The 25,843-nt window shown below is 43.7% G+C and overlaps 1 protein-coding gene across 3 annotated transcripts in view; it reads left to right on the forward strand.

The window, feature by feature from the left end:
• The window catches only part of PLCB1 (phospholipase C beta 1), a 2,298,721-nt gene that overhangs the window by 1,559,618 nt on the left and 713,260 nt on the right, over nucleotides 1–25,843 (forward strand). For all 3 annotated transcript variants that reach the window (XM_086927697.1, XM_086927698.1, XM_086927696.1), the window contains exon 15: nucleotides 6,652–6,725. In XM_086927697.1, coding sequence (XP_086783823.1) covers nucleotides 6,652–6,725 — 74 coding nt within the window. The remainder of the gene's footprint in view (nucleotides 1–6,651; nucleotides 6,726–25,843) is intronic.

Here is a 25,843-nt window from a genome sequence, read left to right on the forward strand (position 1 = left end):
TTGTAACCTTACACTTGGACGGGCTTGGGAACCAACCCAGTAACCACGGATCTGAGGAGCAGGGAACATTACAGCTGATAGCCCAAGCACACCTAGAGTATGTGACCCTAGCGGAGCAGTAGAACCTGTTCTCTCAGCCGGGCATAAGATATGCTCTGTGAAGGATGTAGAAGTTAATAAACCTAAACCGGGCATTCCTAGACACTTTCAGAACTTTTTCCAGAATTTTTGAACAGTCTGCCTCAGGGATCAGGACCCCAAATCCTCCTCCCAGTTCTTCCTGAGTCCAGTCAGAGGTACAATCATATCTGCCCTAATCCACCGATAAAAACATGTGACCCCCTTATGGGTGCCTGAGGATGTGCAAATCAGATGGAGCCCTGATGTGTTGGGGTTCAACTTCCCAGTCCCCCAGTGAGTCTTAATCGCTGCCACTACAGCTCTATGAAGCAACATGTGACTTCCTAAGAGTTCAAATTCCAGCTGCAATTCCAAAAATGCGATCAACGACCCTGTTCGAAACAAATCCCCCACCCAAGCAACACCTAAGGCTGCCAACTCACTCAACCCTCACCAGTTACAACTGTAAGGCAGCACTACCAGCCACATCAATGGTATATCTGGGGAATTTGGAAGCCTCATATGAGTTTTCTGCAAACAGTGCAGCCAGCACTGCTTCATATCTCAAAGCTCTGCAAGGGGTCAGCGGGGCAGCCAACGGAGGTCATAAGCACTTGAAACAAGTGCTGCGGTATGGGAATAAATGGCCCTATCTCCCTATCTGGTGTATGTCAGCCATCTACCCACTCGGTGAACCACTGCATCTGCCCTGCTAAATGTTAAGCTCCAAAATCCAGGGCCACCTGCCCCCCATCTGTGAGTGGACTGGACACAACAGGTTAGCTAGAGCCACTCTACCGCTGCCTTTACCTCATAGGAAAGCAATCATAAGTGACTCACGCTCCTAAATGATGCTAGGTGGCACCAGTAACGGCAACACCATGAAAAAATAGAGCCGTCACGGAAGCACAATCCTCTTGGCAATGTTTATACGGCCAGCTACTGAAATCAGTAATGACTTCCAAAAATCCACATAAGCCAGAAGGGCCTGGATAGTCGCACCCACATTACCATCCAGGAGATCCAGTGTATAATGGTATATTTTAATCTTCAGGTATCTCAAGCAGGTAGGTTCCCACAGCCATCCCCTTGGGCCTGGGTCAGCGCTTGCTCTTTGGTTATTGGAAACAAACTAGACTTCTGCAAGTTAATAGTGAGGTTTAATCCTGCCACAAAGCGATCCAGTAGTTCAACAGGCTCCGCAATCTCCACAGCCACATCATGTAAAAATAGGTAAATATCATCATCAGCCTATAAAGCAATGTGATGCAGTGAACCCCGGAACACCAAGTCCCTATAATGAACCCTGGATATCACGCTACAGGCCAAAGGCTCGACCACAAGTGTAAAGAGCAATGGGTACAATGACACCCCTGTCGGGCACCTGCCCCACCTCAGGCTGTGGGGCTGGAGTAATGAAGCCTTGTCCAGTTCACAAATTTGCAGCCCAACCCAAACTTCTCAAACACTCTTTTCAAGAAACCGCCACACCAGACTATCAAAGGCTTTCTTGATGCCAATGGAAATGGCCACCGCCTTCCGTTTATCCCATGTTTTGTCCCTCATCAATATAAAAAAAGTTGGATATTAATCGCCATTTTACAGCGCAAAATTAATCCACCCTGATCCTCTGGTATCAGCTGATTCATGTAAGGCATTAATTGTGTATCAAGGACACGTTTCAGGATCTTATAATCAACATGAAGCATAGATAAAGTTCTATAGGCCCTCATATGCTGGGGTGGGCGGCCAGGTTTCATTAACAGAATCACTAGCGCCTCTCATGTAGATGTTGGTAGGTGACCGAGAGCGCATGCTGCCTTATAAACCTCCACGAGTTTGGGCGTAAGGACCTTGACAGATGCAGCATAAAACTCAACTGTGACCCTGTCCATCCTATCACCTTTCCGCAAGCCATATTCTTCACCACAGCCCTGATCTCCATCAATAAAATGTCCTCTCCCAAGGCTGTATCCTCCTCCCGGGTGAGCTTCAGAAGGGTGAGAGGTTCCAAAAAAAGCATCAATCTCATGTCCCAAATGACCAGGAGTGCTCGCATATAGAGACGTGTAGTAATCCCTAAACTATAGTTCATGTCATCCTGCTGATAGAGCCTCTCCCGTTGCATCAACTCTACTTCCATAATCACTGAGCCTCTTTGGGTATGGTTAGCCAGTGACACCAGTAGGTGTTGCGACTTGTCCCCCTCATCATGTGCCTGAAGCATATACTCCTAGTAGTTGAAGCATCTGAGCTTCTCTGCATGGCGTGCTAGATTATCTGCGCTTGCCAGTAGCTCCTGCTGAAAAGCAGGATTCCCTGCCCTCCTTACATTCTATATCTCGCAATCCCACCTCCTGAACTTCAACTTCTCGTAGCAATGTGTGCCGCACCCCCCTCCTCCTCTGCGATACATCTCCCTCTGATCACCACCTTAAAAGCATCTAATCCATGCTGCGACTACGATATTGTGGCCTCATTAACCTCAAACTACAGCCTAATTGTCTTCCCTATCGAAATCAAGGCTAACAGGTTGTCTAACGCCTTAACCTTTAATTGCCATTCAAGAATGCAGGGGCATGAGAACTCCCAGTTCAAGCTTTGCAAAAAAGGACTGTGATCTCAGAGTATTCTGGCCAGGTATTTGACAGTCTGCACTGTCGCATGTACCCTGGGAGAACAAAGGAACATGTTGAGGTGGACATGCAACTCATTTAGTCTCGAAAAGAAGGGGTAGTCTATAGTCAACAAATGGATGTGCCACCCGGAATCAACCAACCGCCACTGGAGCTTCCAGCCTGCAAACGTTCGAGATAGTTCAATAACCAGAAAGTCCAGCAGGGGTGGATGTGACCTATCCAATGTGGGCTCCATTACAATGTTAAAGTCACCCCTCCTGGGTCAACTCATACAGGAAGCCCACCTGGTCCACATTCGGGGCATATATACTGACCACCGTAAGATCCCGCCCAACCAATCTCCCTGTAACTTCTACATACCTCAAAGGCAGGTTGACCAGTTCCCCAGTCTTCTGCAAGTAAACCCCAGGGCGTAGCCATATGAAGATCCCCATGCAAATGCCAAAAACGTGGTATGGTAGGTTTGGCTGCGCCAGTGCTTGTGGCGTGACAGTAAAATGGGCTTTCCTGAATATCAACCCCCCAACTCTAAGGATAGGAATACACTTTATAACATTTAGACATATTGTTAAGCCCCCGGACATTCCAGGACATAAACTTACACTTCAAAGAGGCAGCCATAGAAAATCAGACACCAGAGTGCACAATATCTAGGAGGCGGAAGCTCCCTTGTCCCCAGTGACCTACATCCAGGACCAGAACAAAGATGAAGACCAGCAAAGGGCATGCCTCAAACTTCAACCTCAAATCTAACTCCTCATCCCCAGGACAAGACAGCAGCATCCCCCATCCAAACTAACAAAAGTACACCAAACATACTTGCAATCAACACACTTGAAACCCCTGCGGGTGGTTCACCATCTTGGGAAACTCCTGGTCTCACACCATTTCATCCAGTCAAACTAGGAAGACCCTGTGTGAGCCTGAGGAGTCTAGTTTATATACAAACTGGGAAAGCCACATCATCCACAGCAGACCCCCTTTCAGCAACACCCAATGTAACAGGGACCATCACCTTTCAATGAAAGCTCATCAGCAGTCCAGGGTGCCATCTGAAAAATCTGAGGCAGAACAGCATCCGAGCCCACCGTGGAGACCGATGCTCCATCAGAGTCCCTGGCAACAATAAAATCTGTCCAAAAGTCCTGTTTTTAATTTTAAAGCCTGCTCTCATAAAACTTTCACATACTTTTGAGCTTCTGCAAGAAATACACAAGAGTCGTAAGCAAAAAATCTTTGCAACTTCCAGTCCTAATTATAAGTTCAGCAAGAGACCGATTAGGTAGGAAGCAAATCACATATGCGCTGTGTTTAGTTTTATGTATAAAATTGGTGGTAAAAAGGGGCTGCAATCCTTACTTCCTTTGTTAGCTCAATTTGGACCTGCCTGTCTAAGAGTGTAGATTTCACTCCGACTCTGCAAACGAATAACAGCGCAATGTATACCACCCAGGAGTTCCTGGTTTCCACAAACCAATAAGGCGACAACTCTGTTGCCAAAAAAGGTGGGCTCTCTCTCAACCGACCTATAATTAGGTTGCATTCTTGATTAAAGATTGATTAACCCCTTGCACCCAATATGACTGCACACATGTAATTATGGCTGCATCCCACTCCTTGTTGATGCTGAGCTGACCAGGTCAGGAATATAGTACTTTACTACGCGATGTATTACATTACGTGCTATTACAACGTGGTTGTTGCACCAATGCGTTATTAGTACGCAATGTATTTACATCGCCAGTCTTTACACCGACATCCACTAGGGGGCGGGCTAGACATAGGAATAGTGTTATTTACTATCCTACTCCAGTTTGCGCAACAGTAGGGAAGGTGTTGGAATTCATTTCCAATAACTCAGAGACCCCTATTGGAAGTCGTTGTAAAGACTTGCGATGTAAATGCATTGCATACTAACAATGTGGTCGCTATAACAACCACGTTGTAAACGTATCGCGGAGCGAGTTTCTTTGGACCAGGGGGTGCCGCAGGGCTCGTCCCTGAATCCAACTCTTTTCAATCTTTATGTTGCCCCGGTTGCCACCATAGTAGAGAGTCACGGCCTCCGCATGGTGTCATACGCCGACGACACGCAGCTGGTCATCTCCCTGTCTCGTGCGCCCGGTCTCTCGGCGGACATCTTCAGAGCATGCATGCAAGACCTATCTGCCTGGATGTCCGCCAATTGCCTCAAGCTCAACGGAGGCAAGACCGAGGTGCTGGTCGTGGGGGGAGACCAGGCGGCGTGGACGTCGGCATGGTGACCGCCATGCCTAGGTCCAACACCTACCCCTTGCCAAAAAGCAAATAACCTGGGTATCTGGTTTGATACCGACTTGACCTTTGGCCCTCAGATTAATCGGGTGGTTGGATCATGCTTCGGGACACTCAAAAGCCTCAGGAAGGTATTGAAGTTCTTACCGATTAAAGCCCGTCAAACCCTGGTGCATGCACTAGTCACATCTAAGATGGACTATGGCAACCTTCTCTATTTAGGGACTTTGGAGAAGAATCTGAGCCGCTTACAGGTCTTACAGAACGCTGCTGCCCGACTAGTGCTCAGACTACCCAGAAGAGCTGCCTCTACAGCGGCTCTCCGGTCCCTGCACTGGCTTCCGGTTAGAAGCAGGGTAGATTTTAAAGCACTATGTACTTGCCATCGGATTATCAATGGGAGGTCTCCCCTCCCTCTGAAAGGACTGCTGACACCTTACAAGCCGTCCCGCTCCCTTAGATCTTCCGGCACGGTGCTCCTGTCCATTCCCAAGGTGCCCAAAGCACGGATGGGCGGCAGATCCTTTAGGTACCTGGCAGCTTCTAGATGGAACAAACTACCCATAGCGTTGCGCCTAGAACCATCAGATATATCTACCTCACATCCTAAAGCCATATAACCTTTTACCTCATTCATGTTTGCGTAAATAGAATATGATATAAGTTAGCCTTAACTGACTTTTAATGCATAATGTTCACTCGGAGGGATATATATCTATACGCACATCCCAAAGCCTTATAATTATCTATCGCAAATATGTGTGCGTTCACTACCTTATAATTATCTACCTCATATATGTGTGCTTACATTGTGACTGTATGATGTGTTATCCTTACCTGCTCTTTATGTGAAGCGCTCTGATACCCACGGGTCTTGTTCGCGCTATACAAAACATAATAATAAATAAATAAATAAATAAATAATAAATAAGCTCAAAACTGTACTATTCACCCAGTAAGTTATTCCGCTCCGGTAATTTCCAGTAAGCATCAGCTCCTCAGCGCGGGGACACGCCGCTGTGCGTCACCAAGCGCTTTACAAAACCCCCTAAATAGAAAAATAAAATAGAAAATAATGACCGCGTTGTAAAGGTTGTTTCCCCACCCGGCATATCTTGTACAGAATAAAATGCAATTATGTTTTAAAAATGTTAGTAAAGGGCCCATATGCTGGGCTAACTAATAGCATGAGCAGAGGCCTACTGGCTACATGATTAAAACTTTCACCAAGTTATGCCTTTCAAATATGTAGCATATAATACTCGCATACAAGGTACACAAATATTATTGTCTGTTCAAGAACATTCTCGTAAGATCAAGTGTGGGTATTTATTTAAGAACTGCGACCTCTGCATCAGAAATGGTAGGTTTTCTGTAAAGAGGATCTATGAAGGCATAACCGTCAGCATGGTAACTCTTTTCAGATAAGCTAAAGTAGGCCAGCATTTGGCCAGACAGAACAGTGGTGATATTTGTCAACAAGGAGAGAGATCTGTAGGTAGGGTCAGAAAATCGGTGGTGACTGTGCTGGAAAGGGGGGTTTGCTACAGTCATTCTCTAGTAATATGTGCCACTAAAAACAGTGTCTGGTTTTAATTTCTCAATTCAAATATTGTAGGTGAAGCTGAAATAGAAAGTGAAGAAGAAGATGATGACGATGAAGATGACTGTAAAAAATCATTCATGGATGAGGTAAGAGGCTTCAATTTCATATTGTAGTTATGTTATTCTTTGAAATGGTAATGTGTATGTGTCACGGGCGTGAGAAAATATTTTTTAAAAATCTGCACCTTTGTTAAGATATGTTTTAAACTTTTAAATGTATCAACTTTGCAAAATTTGCAAATTGAAGCAAACAAAATCAAGGGTGAAAATATTCTGTTAAAGTAGATATGCAAGAGAAAAAAGTATAGAAACATTTTTAGCAGTAGAATGTCAAATTGCAGAGTTGAAAGTTTGAAACTTTGCTGAGGGAAAAGGTTGGGGTTTCCTCTTTACACCATACAAATGATTTCTGTTGTCTATTTGGTATTGTTTCTGTCTGCAGATTTTGGCAAAAATGTAACCATTCTTTTGCCACGGCAACATTGCCATCCTCTTGGAAAGGTTCTATTCTATTCCCCATCCATAAAAAGGGGGACCACACGAACCCGGCCAATTATAGGCTTATAGCTCTCCTCGACGTAGAAGCAAAGATATATGCCCGCCTTCTTCTCAGGGATCTGGAGGACTGAGTGGACAAGAACGGTATTCTTCCGCCCACACAGACCGGCTTTAGGGCTCACAGCTCCACTCTTGACAACATCTTAGCCCTTTCCTACCTTGCAAAGAAGGCCAATATGAGGAACAAACCGCCCCTGTTCTGCTGTTTCATAGACTACTCCACAGCCTTTCATCGAGTGAACAGGGGCCGGCTCTGGGCAAAACTCGACTCGTGGGGGTTACCACAGGCTCTACTAAAAGCTATAAAAGCGCTCTATGAGGGCACCTGGGCCAAGGTGAAGCTAAGCCCTACAATAACAACTGCAAGAATTGAAACCAACTCGGGCCTCAAGCAGGGGTGCGTCTTGGCCCCCATGCTTTTCAACTTGTATACTGCGGACATGGGAACAGCTCTGAAAGATGCCAACTTAGCACCTCCAAAACTGGGGAGGCTCGTCTTGGGAACACTCCAGTATGCAGACGACACGGTGATCATGGACCACACTAGGGTGGGGCTCCAAAGAGCCCTAAGCAGTTTGGCATTAACAATAAGTCAAATGACTTACGGATCAACGTGGGCAATACCAAAATTGTCATTTTTGGCAAATACCCCCTCAAAAAAGAAGCTTCATGGTCTCTGGGGGAGCACCGTATCGTCACCGCCCCATCCTACAACTCTCAGGGCACCTGGGTCTCTGAGAGTGCCTCTGCAGCCAGACATCTGAAGGAGCTTAAACTTAAAATTGACAAAACCATTCTGTTGCTAAGACGCTTAAGCCACCGCTTGGACAGTCCCTCAGCAGAACCAATGTTGACAGTGCTCCGGGCAAAACTGATCCCTACCATTGCATATGGGCACATAGCCTACCCTGGTGCATTTGACAAAGTGATCAACGCGGCCCAGGCGAAAGCCTATAAGTTGGTGCTACAGGCCCCTAGATACGCAAGGAACATTAGATTAAGGCTAGAAATAGGCCTTAAGCGACCAGAGCTGGTATTACTCGGGGACCTTTTAAAACTCTACATTAGAGTATTGAAAGCACCAGTACATTCGCTAAAGCACTCTCTAAGATCAATCTTTGATGAGGTGGGCTCCCCCTGGTACTTAAAGGTAGGACAAGCCATTGCAGCATTGAAAATCGAAAGAAGGAGTTTGCCCCTGCACGAAATTCCTTTCTCAGCCTGGGCCCAAGCTGTTAAGCGCCAAGTCCGGATTATCTCCATTGAACTTGACCTTGCATCTCTTCGGCAAAATCCACACACTCAGGCCCTGGACAAATCATATATTCCAGGTAAACCCCAACCTTACCTGCAAGATCCAGTATCCACTTACCCGAGAAAGAAAATTTTGTACTTTCGACTTTTGGCCCTCAGGATCATGGACTTCAACCCCAAATGGGCCCGTACGGATGGCACCTTGGCCTGTCGCCTATGCAATTACCGTAGGGAATCCTGGCTACACTTGCTGTGCTGCTGCACAAAGCTGGCCAATGACCGCCATCGCTTGCTGCTTCAGATTTTAAGGAACACGGCCCATAGAACTTGTAGAGAGGCCTCGGACTGGTGCCTCTCAGTCTCCACGACCTGTTTGCTAGCCAGAGTTGGGAAATTTATACACCAGGTAAAAATGGCACTCGGCCCCCACTTAACGGTATTGTCTGCAAAGTAACTGGAAGCCTTCTGCCCCAGTTATCGAACTTGGTCTGGTTTAAAGATCCCCGAAGAATCCATCTTTCGTCAACAGCCCTTGGTACATGAATTGACTCTTACCCCTTTATCAGCTGGGAAACACTTGTATAGCCTATGCATCACTCCTTTTTAAAAAACCCAGTTTTGGACAGCCAGTCAGGACTAATATGTTAGTATTTTAACTTAAAGTGACTCTCACTTTTATGTTTGGATGGGACTTGAGAGTGGGGGAGTCGGGACGTTCATAAAGCTTTTTATTCTTTTCTTTCCTTATTTCTTTAATTTTTACACTGTAAAGATTTTAAGTAATCATGCAGTTTATTAATAAAATTGTCATAGGGTCATATAGTAGTTATGTTATTCTTTGAAATGGTAATGTGTATGTGTCACGGGCGTGAGAAAATATTTTTTAAAAATCTGCACCTTTGTTAAGATATGTTTTAAACTTTTAAATGTATAAACTTTGCAAAATTTGCAAATTGAAGCAAACAAAATCGAGGGTAAAAATATTCTGTTAAAGTAGATATGCAAGAGAAACAAATATAGAAACATTTTTAGCAGTAGAATGTCAAATTGCAGAGTTGAAAGTTTGAAACTTTGCTGAGGGAAAAGGTTGGGTTTTCCTCTTTACACCATACAAATGATTTCTGTTGTCTATTTGGTATTGTTTCTGTCTGCAGATTTTGGCAATGATGAGATTAACTAACTAGTAATAGATCACCAAATCTGACTCCCTTTCCTGTAAAGTACTGAAGTTTCCCTTCAGTAGTGGCAAGAGATTCAGAAAAGTTTCAAAGCTCCACGAAATTCCTAGTGGCATTTGTAGTTAAAGTCATTTATTGGCATGATTTGCATAGCGAAGCTCTTTTATGCGTGTCTTCTTGATTGCTGTGCTGTGTATTTTTCATCAAGGTTTCATAACAATAATGCTTTGATCGAAAATATATACAAACAAAAACAGTGAATAAATACTGTTTTACAGTATTCTTCTTTTGAGTACTCTTCTACCATCTAGTGTTCATGTATAGTATCGCACCTTCATACTGTTTCAAGTTAGGGTTCTCCGAACTCTTCTTTGGTCAGAGCTATTTATAAATGTTGATCTGTGCATGGATGTCTTCCTAATCTACTATCAAATATTATGGTGTTGTAATAGTGTCCACATCAAATAAAGATTAAATAGTAGACACCCTCTGCAAGATTACCAGCAATCAAAAAAGCTTTAATTTGGAATGCTTCTGCATGAGTAATGCAAGTCTTAGCTGCCATGCCTGTGGCATCAAGGTAATACAATTAGTAAAAGTCTACCCAAAGCTGAATGATTCATCGTTTAAATATCAGCTTTATATATATTTTGGAAACTAAACAATTCTCGCCAAACATCCGCTCATTAGTTTTAAACATAAAACACACACATTGTAGTCTTAAACTCTTTTCCTATACGTACTTAATTCAACCAAGCATAAGCTTTAGCTTTTGTAGGATGGGCTCCACAGTAACTAAGTAAGGGTAGCTGGACAGCTACAAGTAGGTAACTAACTACTCATTAGTAAAGCCTGTCCTGAGAATTTTAGGTAGAAGAAGAGAGTTCTGTACTAGCATCTGATTCGCCTTTTAATGTATTACTCAAGCAAAATGCATGAAGGAGAGCTTATCTTCATAGTATGATGCTGAAAGATTCTTGCTCTAATTTAGTTCTGGGTGTGAAAAGTGACAGATCATCAGCCAGTAATGTCCATTGTTGATATGAAATCCTACAGACTGTGGTGGTTTAATGTGGTTTTGCTCAGAGGTAGGGATGTGCTAAGACTGAGACAATAGTTAGAAACATTGATTGCCTTGATGGAGCTATTTATAATGACCCATTAGTATCCTGCTACCCTTCTGGGCTAGTTTAATGCTGGAAGATCACTGCCAGGACCGTCACTAGCTGTAAGTGATGCATGTAGTAGCCTATAGCACCTCCGGCTGATGGGCATCGTCAGGGCATGCTACAGGGGTTTGCATGGGTAACAGGAGCTGTAGTGCACCGCTTGCTCATGGGTCTGTGGTCTTGGCTCAATGCACCTCACGAGTAAATTGAAAGGGACAGAGCTGGGCGTGACCTGACCCTAGCCAGTATTACCATTAAATTGGTATGTGCTAGTGCAAATCCTCTTTGTGGAATAAAGTAACCGACTGTGTAGTTCTATATGACAAATATGTGTCTACTCTTCCACCTGAAAAGCAGTGAAGCTCTTTTCGTCTAGGGACTGCAGAGTTCTGCATAACTTTGAAAACAGCCAAAGGCCAGATGCACACCAGCAACCACAAATGAGTTTGTGACTGTCAACAAGAGAGTGCAATAAATAACACTAAAGGTTTGTCAGACATGTGAACAGCTCTGACCCAGATTTGTAGATCTATGTTACCAACCAGTGATGAATTTGCTGATGTAGGTGATAAGGCCTAGTCCTTATGACATTTCTGCAGAAAAATAGAAAGTAAAACAGTCAAAAAAAGACAACAATACTCGCAGAAGCATTCCATAACTGAAGCTTCCAATTTTACACTGAGGCAAAGAAAGAAGGAAGGGAAGAAAAAATGAAGGAAGGCAAAAGGAAAGAAAGAAAAAGGAATGGAAAGAAAAAAGAAGGAAAACAAAGAAAAAGAAGAAGGGAATGAAAGAAGGTAGGGAAGAAAGAAGGAAAGGGAGGAAGAAGGAAAGGGGGAAGAAGGAAAGATTAAAAAAGAAAGTAGAGAAGGAAAAAAGAAGGCAAAAAGAGGGAAAGGAGAAAAGAAAAAACGAAAGAAAGATGAAAAGAAGGAAACAAAAAGGAAGGGAAGAAAGAAAGAAAGATAAAAGGAAAGGAGGGAAGAAAGAAAGAAAAAGAATCTAAGAAGGAAAGAAAGAAGAGAGGAAAGAAAGAAAGAAGACAGGAAAGAGGGAAGGCTGGAAACAATCAAAATCGAAAAATTAATGAAAAAGAGAGGGTAAGAGAAAAAGACAAGAACAAAGGAACATAGCTAAGAAAGAATGGTAGAAAGAAAGACAGGGTTGCTAAGATTGATCAAGCACACACATTAGCTTATATTCAGAGTTAATGTGAGTTGATGTGAAGTAGCATCAGCCAGATAAATAAAGAAGGCTACTCCAAAGAAATTTACAACAGCATTAGCTTCAGATGGGATCTGATGAAGCTGGGATGTTCCCTGTGGTCACATCAAAATTGTCCTGCGACTTTAGGCTCTAAACACAAAGACAGACAAACTTAAAGTAATTGTGAACTAAAAACAAAAAAATACTATCACATGCGGGAACTACATTGTGTGCAGATGTGCTCCTTGTTCAAGAGCAAATTGAAGTTATTCCAAGTGAAGTTACTGAGTGGCTTAAGTAGGCTGACGTATTGCTCCACTCTGTATGCTGTAGAGGGGTAAGCCAAATGGGACAGCAGACCCCTGGATGAAGAGAGGTGGCTAAAAGCCCTTTTAACTCTATTTTACATATTTAGTAAAACTAGAAATGGCCTTGGCTAACGCCAGACCTAAAATGAAGAGTGAAGAGTAAACTGAAGTATTCACTTCACATTTACTAGGAAATGGCTGTTAATGGTACTTTCTGATCAAAAACGAGACATTAATCTATCCTCAGCAACTGATTCTTTCAGAACATAACTTTGGGTGCTTCTTTAAAATCAGAAAACATTCTTTTGATATGTGTTCTTTCTCATGTTAACACTTTTTTATTTTTGGAAATGTAAACAACATTTCTGGCATGCACAGTGATCAAACAGCGCTACACACCAACAACAAATATAACCTTTTTCTGTAAGTCTTCTCCCACTGTCTCCCTCCCCCTTTTTCTTGCACCTAGTACACCATTAACAATGAATGCACATTTATCAATCACTCCTTATAGGCTTATTTATTTCTCTGGTGCATTGCATCAAAGACGAGGAAGGATAATAATAGTAATTCAGAAACAGATCAAATTATGAAGAGGAATATAGGTAGGATCTTACGTTAAAATTAATCTTAGGCAGCTACGTTATTGGTTCAGCTATTCCCATCTCTCCTCACCCCATCGTGTGTCCCAAGAATGACCCAGATATTTCCCACTGTATCTCCTTAAGCTATCATGCATCCTATTCTCCTTTACAAAACCTCTCCAGATCCTTTCAAACTCTCATTTTATTTATCATTTGGTAAATATATTTTTAGGAAGCTATATGAAATGTTTCTTGGCCCAGGTCCCTGACTTTGTGCAGATATTAGTTCTACACAGTTTCAGAGTATAAGGCTTAGCAACAGACACATTCTCCTGTGTTGGTGCCTGATTTCTGGGAACATTGACGTGTGGTGTAACAACACCGCCTGGCTCACCAAAGAGCCTGTTATAAACATAGTACCCTTCATTATTTCCCAAATCTCTGCATAATATTCTTGTAACATTCCCAGACTACATACCTTGTATTGCTGTCTGATTGGACGCATTTTGAGGTATGCAACCTTTACAACGCAACTTTTACCACACAGTGCTGTTACAACGCATGTATTACAACGAAAACCATTACAACGCATTACACTGGGGGGCGCTCTAGGATAAGGAATAGTTTTAATTTACTATCCAACACCTTCCCTGGTGTCCACGGGGACTGGAGTTGGAATAGTAAATTAAACTATTCACTATCCAGCACCCCCAAGTGTAATGCGTTGTAAACGTTTTCGTTGTGATACTTGCGTTGTAACAGCATGCGTGGTAAAAGCATGCGTTGTAGCATCATACATCCCATTTTGAGCATTCTGTCACAGAACATAGTCATGCAGCTCCTAATCTTTTTGACGTCCAGTGTCATCTGTGCAAAATTTTGTAGTACCCAAATTTCAGCCCGACTCCTCCTTTGTATTTGTCATGCATCAAAAGAAGTTCAAATCAGTCCTCGTCAATGCTCCACATGGAGTATGAGTGACCTCTGACCTTTTAAAAGTCTGGCTACACTACTTGAGAAACATTTGTCAAGATTAAATTAATCCGTGCGACCACACCTTCATGTGTCCCCCGCGTTCTCAAATATATCAAGATCCCAAAATCAGGGAGCCAGCTCGATAGGTTGGGTGTCCAGTAGTTTATTGAGAGGAAGAGTTACCCATTGATAGTTTCGGAATTGTGCAATGTATAGCCCACAATCAGTTGACATTTCTGCAAGCTTTTTCACTTTTTCTCCTGCGATCTATGTGTTGAACGCCAGTGGTTTCAAATTCCGGCCATATTGATTCTGAACTTCTCATTAACATGGTCCCATTACCCATAAAAGGGGCCCTACATGAATTCTGCTGTCTTCTTGTAGCTTATTGCGGGCTTGTTACCAAGCATAAGACATTGCGTTTATTATGGGGTTAGTGTAGACTAATTTCAGATTATATTTGGGTAGAGTGATCCAAATCCAATAACTCTGCAAAAAGGAACTTTTTCTATCTAACCCTTCGCAGAGTTCCAAAAGTCTCATGTAGCTGTAGCTGCGGTATCTGAAAACGATATCCAGTGTGTCTCTAGGTGCCGCCATCTTAGACCTCCACACTCAGTGGCTGCATTCAGTTCATCCATTTTTAGTTGTGGCTTCTTCCTTTCTCAAATTAGTAGATTCAGCATTTTGTTCACCTGCCTGATCATCTTCATGGCGATCCTTAAAGGGAGCATTGCAACAATGTAATAGCGCCTCGGCTCCTCATACTTTTTGTCACTTGCACTTTAATTCATCTCAACAAGTCCAAGGCAGATCACTCAGTCAGGTCAGTTTTCATTTTGTCCACCAGGTGGTTCAAATTGCCTTCCATTTTGTTGTTGGGGGCTGTATTTAGCAGTATTCATAGATATTTCAGTCTGGCCTCCTTTCGCCCACCGGAAAGGGCTTAACCTAAAAGCAGTGACTGTGGTAGACCTAGCCCATCGAAGGACCTTGCACTATCCCTAATTAATTCAGTATCCTGAGAATTCAGAGAATCACGATATAAGCCTACCCAGGTTTGCTAATGATTTAGCAGTCCCTGGCAGCATTACTAGGGCATCAGCCACATAATAAAGGGATATATGTACATTGCTCATGTGCACCTTTAATGTCTGCGGTCAAAGTTGAATGGCTGTCAGCACAGGTTGAAGGGCTAGGACAAGGAGTATTGGGATTAGAGGCAACCCTGTCTAGTGTCACGTCCTTACTAAAGGGGTAATGATTTTTAATTATTAGAAGTGACTATCGCCATAATGATCATATAAAGCCATTTCATTTTGACTTATATTCTTTCCTGATACCCATATGTGCCAGCACCCTGAATAAATATTACCACTCTAACCGATCAAATGCTTTATTGGCCTCCAATGAGATCGTTACGTTTTCCTCCATACCGTTACGTACCTGCCATAGTAACTTAGCCAACGGACTAAAATTGGGTGCCGAAGTGCAATGTGGGACAAATCCCACCTGGTCCAGGTGTATCAATAATGGTAGGACAGCCTTTATCCCATTGGCCCACACTTTGGGCAGTATTTTCTTTACATCTTCATTTATTATGGAGATGGGTCTGTAACTTGCACTATGCAATGGCTCTTTGGCTGATTTAAGAATTAATGATATTTTGAAATTTTGGTCTAATCAGACTCTTGTGTCTCAGGAACACCGTATGCAAGAGAGGTACCAGTTTTTGTCTATTAACTTCGTAAAATTCAGATGGATTGGCATCAGGGGACTGGGGAGATAAAACTAGGGAGTACATTAATTAACTTGCCTCTTTGATCTTCTGTGATATCTCATTCTACCTTTAGCCCGAGCTCTGGGGGTAGTGCTGGAAAGCGAATCTTGAATATTAACTTTCCCTCTGCTGCTAAGGCGCTGTGGCATTCTGCAGCGTATACGCCCTTATAGATTGTCTGGAAGACTAAAAGTATTTTCAATAGGTGTGTGATTGTCTTCCCATGGGCACCTTTAATTTCTGGGCTAGCTTGTTTAGCTTCTTGTGATCGTAGTTGGAGACGCAATAAGCGACAACTTTCTCCCCATTCTCCTACTGGCACTGCATAAGGCAGAATATGCCCCTTTTTGCTTTAGAGGTGTACTGTCCATCTAGCTCATATTTAACTTTCAGAAAGTGACATAACACTGGTTCGGGTGGATGGTCTTGTATTGTTATGTCAGGCTTTTGATTCTCTGCTCTAGAGCGAGCTGGGCTGAATGTGTTTTCCAGTTTCACTGTAAGGAATCTCGCATAATCCCACCCCTGCAGACCATAGTAGACGACCTACTGCTCGCTGTCCCCAATATATTTATGTAACATTGTTCTTCCTTTTTTCTTTATCCTCAGGAAGTTTATGACTTGACATGGTAAGTCGCCACTGTGGTAGATGGTAGAGGTGTTTTAATCCTCAGTCAATCCAGATCTGTGTTGCAGCGTGATCTAGGTTACAGTGTAGTGTTCTATCCATGTCTGTCACGTGACTCTGAAATGAAGCTGTGACTACAAATAATCTAGCATGGGTATCAATCCCATGTGTGCAAGAGATGGAGATGCAATCCCTTTCCATTGGGTGTGCCAGTCACCACGATTTAATTAGGGAGTGGTCCATCAGTAAATCTCCTAGTAAGTGTCTTATCTTTGGAGTGTCATACTGGTGGGTGACTTCAGAGAACAGATCGAGCACCATATTTCAATTCCCCACTGATTAGTACTGCATTGCAGAATGGGAGAAATAGGATTCTGGTGATAACCTTAAAAAAGCCGCTCTAATCCTCTAGTGGGGCATAGATCGAACCCAGCGCTATCGCTCGCTGTTGTGTAGAAGCCATCATGAACTTGTTGGGCCCGATTCACAAAATGAACTTAAGACTCAATCCTAAACTTACTACTATTTTGGTATTCACAGAATGCACTTGCTACTTTTGGCATTCACAGAATGAACTTACTACTTTCGGTATTCACAGAAGTTAGGATTTTGTCTTAAGTCTGTCTTAAGTCTGTCTTAAGTTTGTCTTAAATTTGTCTTAAGACAAACTTAAGACAAAATCCTAACTTCTGTGAATACCAAAAGTAGTAAGTTCATTCTGTGAATGCCAAAAGTAGTAAGTGCATTCTGTGAATACCAAAATAGTAGTAAGTTTATGATTGAGTCTTTAGTTCATTCTGTGAATCGGGCCGATAGGGTCTCTCTGGAACCACCCATGTCTGTGTTAATCTCAGCGCAGCCCTTTCTGAACCGGAATGGCATCTCTCCAAGTATTATAGCATCTGGTGGGGGAAGCATCAGTGTCTGCTTGCAGATTTTGACAGCATTTGCTGGGGAAGGCTTCATGTCTGTCTGCAAGCCTTTGTTGGCAAGGTCTTCCCTCCAAACACAATCTTTCTTAAACTCCTCATTTCCTGTGTTCAAGGGTTTTGCACCAGGGCGATATATCCATGTTGGGGTTATTTAGGTAAGCAAGCACTTGCTTTCTTTTAATGTAATGAGTCAGCCCATTGACATGGAGTGAAACTACCACTATGTCTTGCAAACTTTACATCATGATAGGAATATTAGGTCTGGGGAGGCAGGGCCATATCTGAAGGGACAGCTTTGTCAGTGGGTTGCTATAACGATGAAGTTTAGAGTTTATGGGGGCACAACTGATGATGGGCAGAAGAGTCAGGGGTATTAATAGACCCTCTCGCTCACATAATAATCCTAATAATTCCTTAATAGACTTTCAGATCCCAAAATGGTAACATAACTAATCATAATTTCAAGGTGTTTCTGGTATTTACATTAGCAGTCTTTTTATGATTGAGTGAGTTACCAGGAGCCAAGGACATGGCTATGAGTGTAAAGTAAACCAATATTCTTTTCCCAGCTGGAGTTATGATCTCTAGTCTGCCTCATGAAGGTGAACTCCATAGTTAGTGTCAGGAACCATCCCTAACTATGAGTTCTTCTGCCATCTGTGATCCGTTGACTCCTTCTCCACATGGGCCTAGGGGCATACTCAGATGCAGACGCAGGTGCTTCCCTTATAGCTTTACCCTCATTTCACAATCTAATATTTATAGCTATGTCTAAAGCACAGCATCATCTCCATCCGGACCCGGAGTCCAAGTTTAACCGATATTTATGACTTAAACTCATACAATCAGAGAGAAAACGTTTTATCTGCTGTTCGTGTCCCATGATGTGTTGTCAGGGAGCTTTCAAGGGAGATCTAGACCTGGCTCTGGTGGTAGAATGATGGCCTGTTGGTTTGTGCATGTGTCGTGAAGCCCACAGTCTTGCGATTTCCTCACGCCTCTCCATTTTCTGCAATTGTCTCCCCACAGAGGCCCTTCCTACCTGCCTCCGGAGAGAGCTTGCATAATCTGCCTTTTGAAATGTGTCCATGTCCAAGCAATCTATTGGGTCTAGAGCCCTTCTAACTGACCTGGATTCCATTGTATGTCTTTCACTAGTTATTAACATAATTGCAGGACACAGCAGACCATACAAGATTCTCAACATCTTCAAACTGGGTCGGAGGGTCAGAAATATCTTTTGTTTCAACATAGTTTTTTGTGAGAAAAGTCTTGAGGATTGTGGGTTTTATGTTCCCCATACATAGATGAACCACATTGTTTTGCAGCCAAAAGAATTTGTCATTCCTGGTGGCATAGAAAACACATTATCACCTCTTTTGGAGCGTCTCTCTTGTTTTATGTTTTATGTTTTGGGACTTGTTTGTATGGGCCCTCTGTTACTCCAAACACTAGCTTGGTGAGTTCCAGATTAAAATGGTGCAGAAAAGCCACCATGTTCTCCTTCTCCAGGTTGTCGGGATTCCTAAAAAATAGATGTTGAACCACTGACCCCTAATATTGTGATCTTCATATGATCTGCAATGGTTATGTTGCCAGTCAGTTGAGTGGCCATTTTCTCCTCAATAGATACAAGTCTGTCTGTGGCTTCAATCAGTCAAGAATTAAAGGCAGCTATATCAGCTCTCATTGAAGGGATTTTGGTGGACGTCTTCTAAGTGTTCTCCTCAACATGACGTATGGACGTTCTCAGGGCCATTCATTCTTTCAAAATTTTCTCCAAGGATTCATTCTTTGTGTTGGACTTGACATCCTTGTGTTGGTTTTCCCCCAACTTTTTGCCTTCAACCATCCTGTTTTGCTGACTTTATATTTGATTGTCTTAGGACACTCTGCATTTTACCACTGCTAACCAGTTCTGCTAAAGTGCTTGTGCTTAGAGATTGGGGGCCTAATTTACGATATTTTGACTCACGGCAGCGCAGCAAGCCTTAATGCTGTCCTGCCGAGCGTCAAAACAAAAGGGCAAGAATATGCCGTATCTACAAGATATGGCGCATTCCAGTCATTCCCCCCGCGCCGGCCCATTAACTAAAGCCGCTCGTCAACGCAGACCCCTTTGCGCCATGGTGCAAGGGTGTTTGCTTTGCAGGGATGATTGTTTATGTGCAGGAGGGGACACCTTCCTGCATATAAACCATCATTAAAGGCAATGTTCTCCTTCTATGTGTGCTGCACTATTTTTCTCACAGTTGTTTTAAATTTCTTTTAATTTGCTTTTAATTTACTAGTAGAGCTCACCAGCTGGGGAGCATGCAGGTGAGTCTCAGGGTTGCTAGACCCCAGTTACTCTCCTTTAATGTATTCCCCTGTTTCTTGACTTCATGCTGCAGAGTGCACAAAGCCACATGCCCATACACACCTTCAGCCCATGTCGGGCCATTCAATCCCTCCAAAAGCATGTCCGTGCAGTGGGTGTGACACTGGCATGCTGAAGGCAAGCCCATCTCTGCCCGTCCATGTCCGGATTGCGCCGAGCACCCTTCCCCAAGCCGTTTTAGACCAGCTTCAAGGATAGTGACTGCTTACTCGCGGAGTAGCTCCTTGCACTAAACTCCACCGATAACTGCCTTATTCCCCATGGCGTCAACATTGCTGGTCTCCCTCCCAAAGCCTTTGTTACATTTGCTGCAGCCATTCTTTCCTTAAACCTCCGCAACTGGCTCAGGACACACCTGTAGCTATATCCACTGCTCAGGCAGCTCACCTTGTTTATCAATCCCACCACCAGCCATGCGTACCTCTCAGCGAATGGTGCCTTGTAAAGCATAAAATAGAACTTCATCTCCTCATGGAGGACCATGACTACTCCCTTGCCTTTGTTACTGACACCTGGGCCGATCCAGCTTCTGACCGAGATAATATGAAAGCCTTCTCAAGGGCTAGAACAGCTACAGGCTCGGTAGACCACTCAAGTGAGGAGGCAGTCTAACGCTTATCTACAAATCCAGTATAACAGTACATTGCAATCCTTTACCACTTCCTCCTGCGAAGCCTTCACCTTTAACATTAAGACATATAATTTTCAATCTTTTAAAGGCACGCTCATTCACCACCCCCCTGGCTCACGAGCAACTCAAAATCTCAGTATGTTGCTCAAGGTCAACATACTTCACAAAGATTGCACAGTGCTCTGTGATTTTAACTTACAACTGGAGGCGCTTAATGACCTGGACTCCTCAGCCCTCCTTCACACAATGTCCACCCAAGAGCTCTCCCATTTGGTGGGTGGCTCCACTCATTTGGACGGCATCTTTACTAATAACGTCTTTTTAAATTTCTCACACTCTCTACCATTAGCTTGGTTCAATCATAGTGTGATCTTTTTTCAGATGTCCACTAACTCTCTACTCTCCCTGCACCATCTCAGCCTTCACGTGAGCCCTACTCGCACATGGCACAAAATTGATCCTCCTACACTTGCCAGCTTTCTAGTAAGCTCTGGTACCACTCTTTTTGATGATCCTGACAAAGCTTTGGCTTAGTAACACCAGTGGTGAGACCTGACAAACCTAGAATGAACAAGCCTTTTGCCCCTGCTTCTCAGAGGACCTGAGAATTTCTAAACAAACCTACAGAAGGCAAGAAAAAAGTTGGTGCTGTAACTACAACATCAATGAAATGGCTAAATACAAGTCATGCATAAGTACCTATTGACCAAAAAAGTCTAAAGCAAAGGCAACATATTTTACCCAGAAAATTGAACTTGCTAAGAATTCAACTATGGAACTTTTTATATTATCAGGCTTGCAAAGAACCTTGAAAGAAAATCACCAACTCAAGCCAGTTTTTTTGCAATGAGCTGGACAGATTATTTTTTAACAAAGTCAAGGTGATCTATAATGACCTTTCCAGTACCCATAGTACACTACAGAATGACCCCCCTCTTCTAGCCTTCCTCAGATAGCTTCTAGCTTCTTGACGTTCACCTCACCACCCTTCGACACTGTTGTGAGATTGATTAAGTTAGCCAGATCTGTTTCCCCTAATGACCCTTGTCCTCCTAGGGTCTTCGCATCGATTGCTAATACTCTGTCCTTACTGACATTTTCCAATGCATATTTCAGCAAGGACATTTTTCAGATGGATGGAAGAAGCGTCCGTCCTCTTCTCAAGAAACCTTCATTGGATCCATCCGATCCAAATAACTTCTGGCCGATATCAAGTCTTCCTTTACCAGCCTAGATTGCTGAGGAAAAATCAATTCTCAACATATTGAATTCTTCCAATCCCATAACTTACTGGATACCACTCTGTTTTGGTTCTGTTTGGACCACAGTATAGAGTATGGTGGCCTTAATCAAGACCAGAAAAGAGATCAGAACAGCCCTGGATGCTGGCGGCAAAGCTACTTTGATCCTCTTTGATCTGTCTGTGGCATTCGACACCGTCCATCATAACAAACTGCAGTCCTGCCTTACCGAGATTGGTGTCAAAAGCTCTGCCTGGAACCGCTGGACAGCTTTGTATCCTTACCATTCTCCTTTCCTTGTAGGGTCCCACAGGGATCCTCACTCAGCCCACGCTTTTCAAAATTTATATCACTCTGTTAGCAGAACTCATCAAGTCTTTTGGATTCACCCTTGCATCCAAAGCTGACGACACCCAAATCATGATCTTGCTCTGTAGTGAAGCGCCTGATTGAAGCAACCGCTTCTGCAGTCAGCACTCAGTTGTCTGAAAACTGCTTTGAGCATAATTCTAGCAAGACCTAGGTCCTGCTTTTCGGCGCTCAGCCCTCTTTCTGGACTCCCGCCTGGTGGACCCGCGAATTGGGCACTCCTCCCTCATCAGTTAGCAATACATGCAATCTAGGAGTCATGATGAATAAGAACCTTTCCTTTACAGACCAAGTCAACGCTGTCTCCTCCAAAGTCTATTATACTCTTAAATTGATAAAAAAGAACCTTCCTTTTCTCCCACCCCCAACTCCAGGAATCAATTCTCCTATCTCTTCCAATAGCCAGACTTGATTTTTGCAATGTTCTTTACCTTAATGCATATAAGTCGGTCCTTAACAAGCTTCAAACACTTCAGAACGCTGCTACACATCTTTTTCTCTATATTCCAAAGTATCAGTCTGTTTCTTAACACCTGAAAAGGATTCACTGGCTGCCTATCAGATAAAGAGTTACATTCAAGGCTCTCTATATCATCTTTAAAGCCCTGCCTGACCAAGGACCTGCATTTCTGAAAAACAGCCTCCGCTGGTATACTCCCAATAGGGCGCAAAGATCGGCCTCAGCCAATCTTGTGGCTATCCCTAAATTCAAAGGCACGGCTTGGGGCGGTCGCAGCTTTCACTTTAGTTTTTCCACCACCTGGAACATTCTTCCACTCTCTATCAAATCCTCCACAAATGTTTTGACTTTCAGGAAAACCTTAAAGACCTGGTTATTTAATACAGCTTAACTTTTCACTTTTCTTTTCTCTGCACTGTGTAGCCAGTGCCAAGATGCCCTCTGGTATACACGTGCTAAACAAATACATTTAACAGAACATTTAACATAGTGTAGGCCCTGGACAGTCCAGAGGGCGGGGTGCAGTGTAATTAAAAAGTTGGACATGTACTCGTAAGTTTTACATATCCTGGTAGTGAAAAATTCTAAAATTCATTTTTCAATACTGCAAGACCTTCCATTATAACAGGATAACACTAAAGTTACCTTATTACATTTAATAAGCTGTAACTTTGACGTGGGAACAGGTACCCAGTTCATGTTTGGTGTCTTTGGATTTGTAATGAAAATACTTCTCTTACGATAAAGTCAGATTTGAAATTACAATTTTGAAAATGCCACTTTTGGAAAGTCATTTAGTGCCTGCTGCCTGTCTCTGGTTTACATAACTGGTTGTAGCTGACAGTTGGGCTTTATTAACCTCCTAGACAGCCACACACAATAGAGTGCTTAGATGTGCCTGGATGGGCTATAGCTGACATGATGGTATGGCGGAGGTGGGCACAGCCCTACCTACATTTGAATAAGCTGTGTTTTTCCTCCACATAAAGGGCTGTATACCCCTTGTAGTTAGTCTGGAGCCACGGGAGGGTAGGAAAGAAACATGCGCACTTCAAATAGGAAATATCTAGAAGCATCTCCCACTTCAAAGGAGGCACCACTTTTTTAAAATAAATCGCCTTATTGGTTTTACTGTGTATCTTGTGTATTCTCTGTAAATTACTCTGCAAACCGCCCCTGACGACAGAACTGAGTCGCTCTCATTGGAGATCTGATTCCAAGGCACAAAGCCATTCTCTAGCCTACCGGTCCGACAAACAATTTCCCTCGAGGCAAGAATCCACGGCCGCCATCTTGAAACGGGGCCTGGACAGCGCTCTAGTGGCTGGGCGATTTGGGCCCAATCCACTATAAAATGGAGCCATCTTCCCGTCCGCGAAGCGGGCGGGCGCGCTGATGGCGCGCCGGAGGCGCGCCAGAGGCAAGCCCGTCTGGGCCCGTCCGGGCCAGGCCGGGCACAGGGCCACCCACTATGCCCGTTTCGCACGGTCACCGAATTAGACATTCACGTGAATATCTTTTACAATTTTGTTCGGCAGCCTCAACCCCTACCCCCACCCCTCCACTCACGCCCCAAGGTGAGTCTTCAGGGATATCCCCTCCCCAGTCACCCAATAGCGTCAGCCTTGCTCTACTGAATTGTAGATCAGCTCCCAAGCACACACTAGAGATTAAATTACTGATCCAAGATTCAAAATTAGATATTCTATTTCTCACGGAAACTTGGTTGACGTCTCACTCTGAAGCTGACATTGTTAACATGCTACCCCAGGACTACCTCATACAGCACCAGAACAGAATAAAGGGAATAGGAGGTGGCTTAGCGATTGTTTACAGAAACTCCTTCATATGCAGGCTACAAGAAGGAGGAATTGAGGACTGCGAAAGTGTCCACTTTTGTCTCCAATTAACCCCCAACAAATCCCTTTCAGGTATCCTAATATACCGTCCACCCGGCAGCCCAGGAAACTTTGTTAGCTCACTACTAGAATCCACCACCTCCTCCTGCACCTCGACCCCTAATTTCATCTTGCTTGGAGATTTAAATTTACACTTCGAGGACAGCACAAACAAAACTGCTGGGGACCTCATCTCAGAACTAAAAGTACTTGACCTTCACTTAATCAATTCAGAGGCAACTCACACCAAGGGACATCTTTTGGACCCTCTCTTCGCCAATCTGCCAACGATTGAAGCTCGACCTTCACTCCCTCTCCCATGGTCCGATCATTTTCTCATCCCATTTACCTGGCAAACCATTGTAAATACTGCTCATGTACCAACCCAAAGAAAACGTGACAGAATATGGTCCAGACTATCATTTGAACGCTGGACCCAGGAGTTAACACACTCCGCTCCTCTTGCAGACCCCGACCCTGTGAAAGCTGACGATAACTTTACCAGTTGGCTTACCTCCACTCTGGATATAGTCGCTCCCAAGAAAGATCTAAAGAAAAAAAGTAAGACCTTTAAATCCCCATGGTACTCACAAGAACTTAGGAACTTAAGAAAAATTTGCAAAATTCACGAGCGGAAATGGAGGAAAAAATGGGACCCTCTCATCAAGGAAGAATACAAATTAGCTATGAGGACTTACAAAGCAGCGCGAAAAGCAGCTCAAGCTTCCTTCTTTGATAAGAAAATTAAAGCTGCTTCCAACTCATCCCGAGAGACTTACAAAATAGTCAAAGAGCTTCTCAAAATACCCAATCCCCCCTCAAATCAGCAACCCACAGTTGCCAGATGCAACCTAGTAGCTTGTTTCTTTCAAAATAAAATCACTAATATTCTGCATTCACTCCCACCTAAAGCTGATAACAACCCCCTGGCTGCCCCATCAGGCCCCATCACTAGCCTTACTCTGGATAGCTTTAATCAGCTGTCCAATGAGGACTTTCTGAAAGCCCTCTCAGACTTGAAAAGTGGCTCCCCCAACGATCCAGCTCTCATCCGTATCCTCAAACAAGTCGGACCTACCATCTCTCATTTGGCCTCCAACCTTATTAACGCCTCCCTTAGTCAAGGAGTGGTCCCCCCCAACTGGAAACACGCAATAGTCAAGGCATTACAGAAAAAACCAGGCCATGACCCCTCAGATCTGACCAACCTTCGTCCAATCTCTCTCTTACCAGGCTTAAGTAAGATTGCAGAGAAGGTGGTCAACCAGCAACTGTCAGCCTTCCTTGAAACCAACAATCTCCTTCGCCCCTCACAGACAGGTTTCCGTCCAGGTCAGGGGACTGAGACAGCCCTCCTGAAAGTGGTCGAGGAGGCCAGATGCATCTTGGATTCGGGAGGATCGGTTCTACTGATCCTCCTGGATCTAAGCGCTGCATTTGATACGGTGGACCATAAGATCCGGATCCAGCGACTTTTCAGTTTGGGAGTGAGGGGTACGGCACTTTGTTGGCTCTCATCCTTCCTAAAAGACAGAACATTTCAGGTCTGTGAAGGGAATATGCGATCGGATCCCCTCCCCTTCCAGTGTGGGGTCCCCCAGGGCTCTTCATTGAGCCCTACACTTTTTAACACATACATGGCCCCCCTGGAGGA

This window comes from Lissotriton vulgaris, chromosome 6 (genome assembly GCF_964263255.1).
Source record: "Lissotriton vulgaris chromosome 6, aLisVul1.2, whole genome shotgun sequence".
In the NCBI taxonomy this organism is placed as follows: Eukaryota; Metazoa; Chordata; class Amphibia; order Caudata; family Salamandridae; genus Lissotriton; species Lissotriton vulgaris.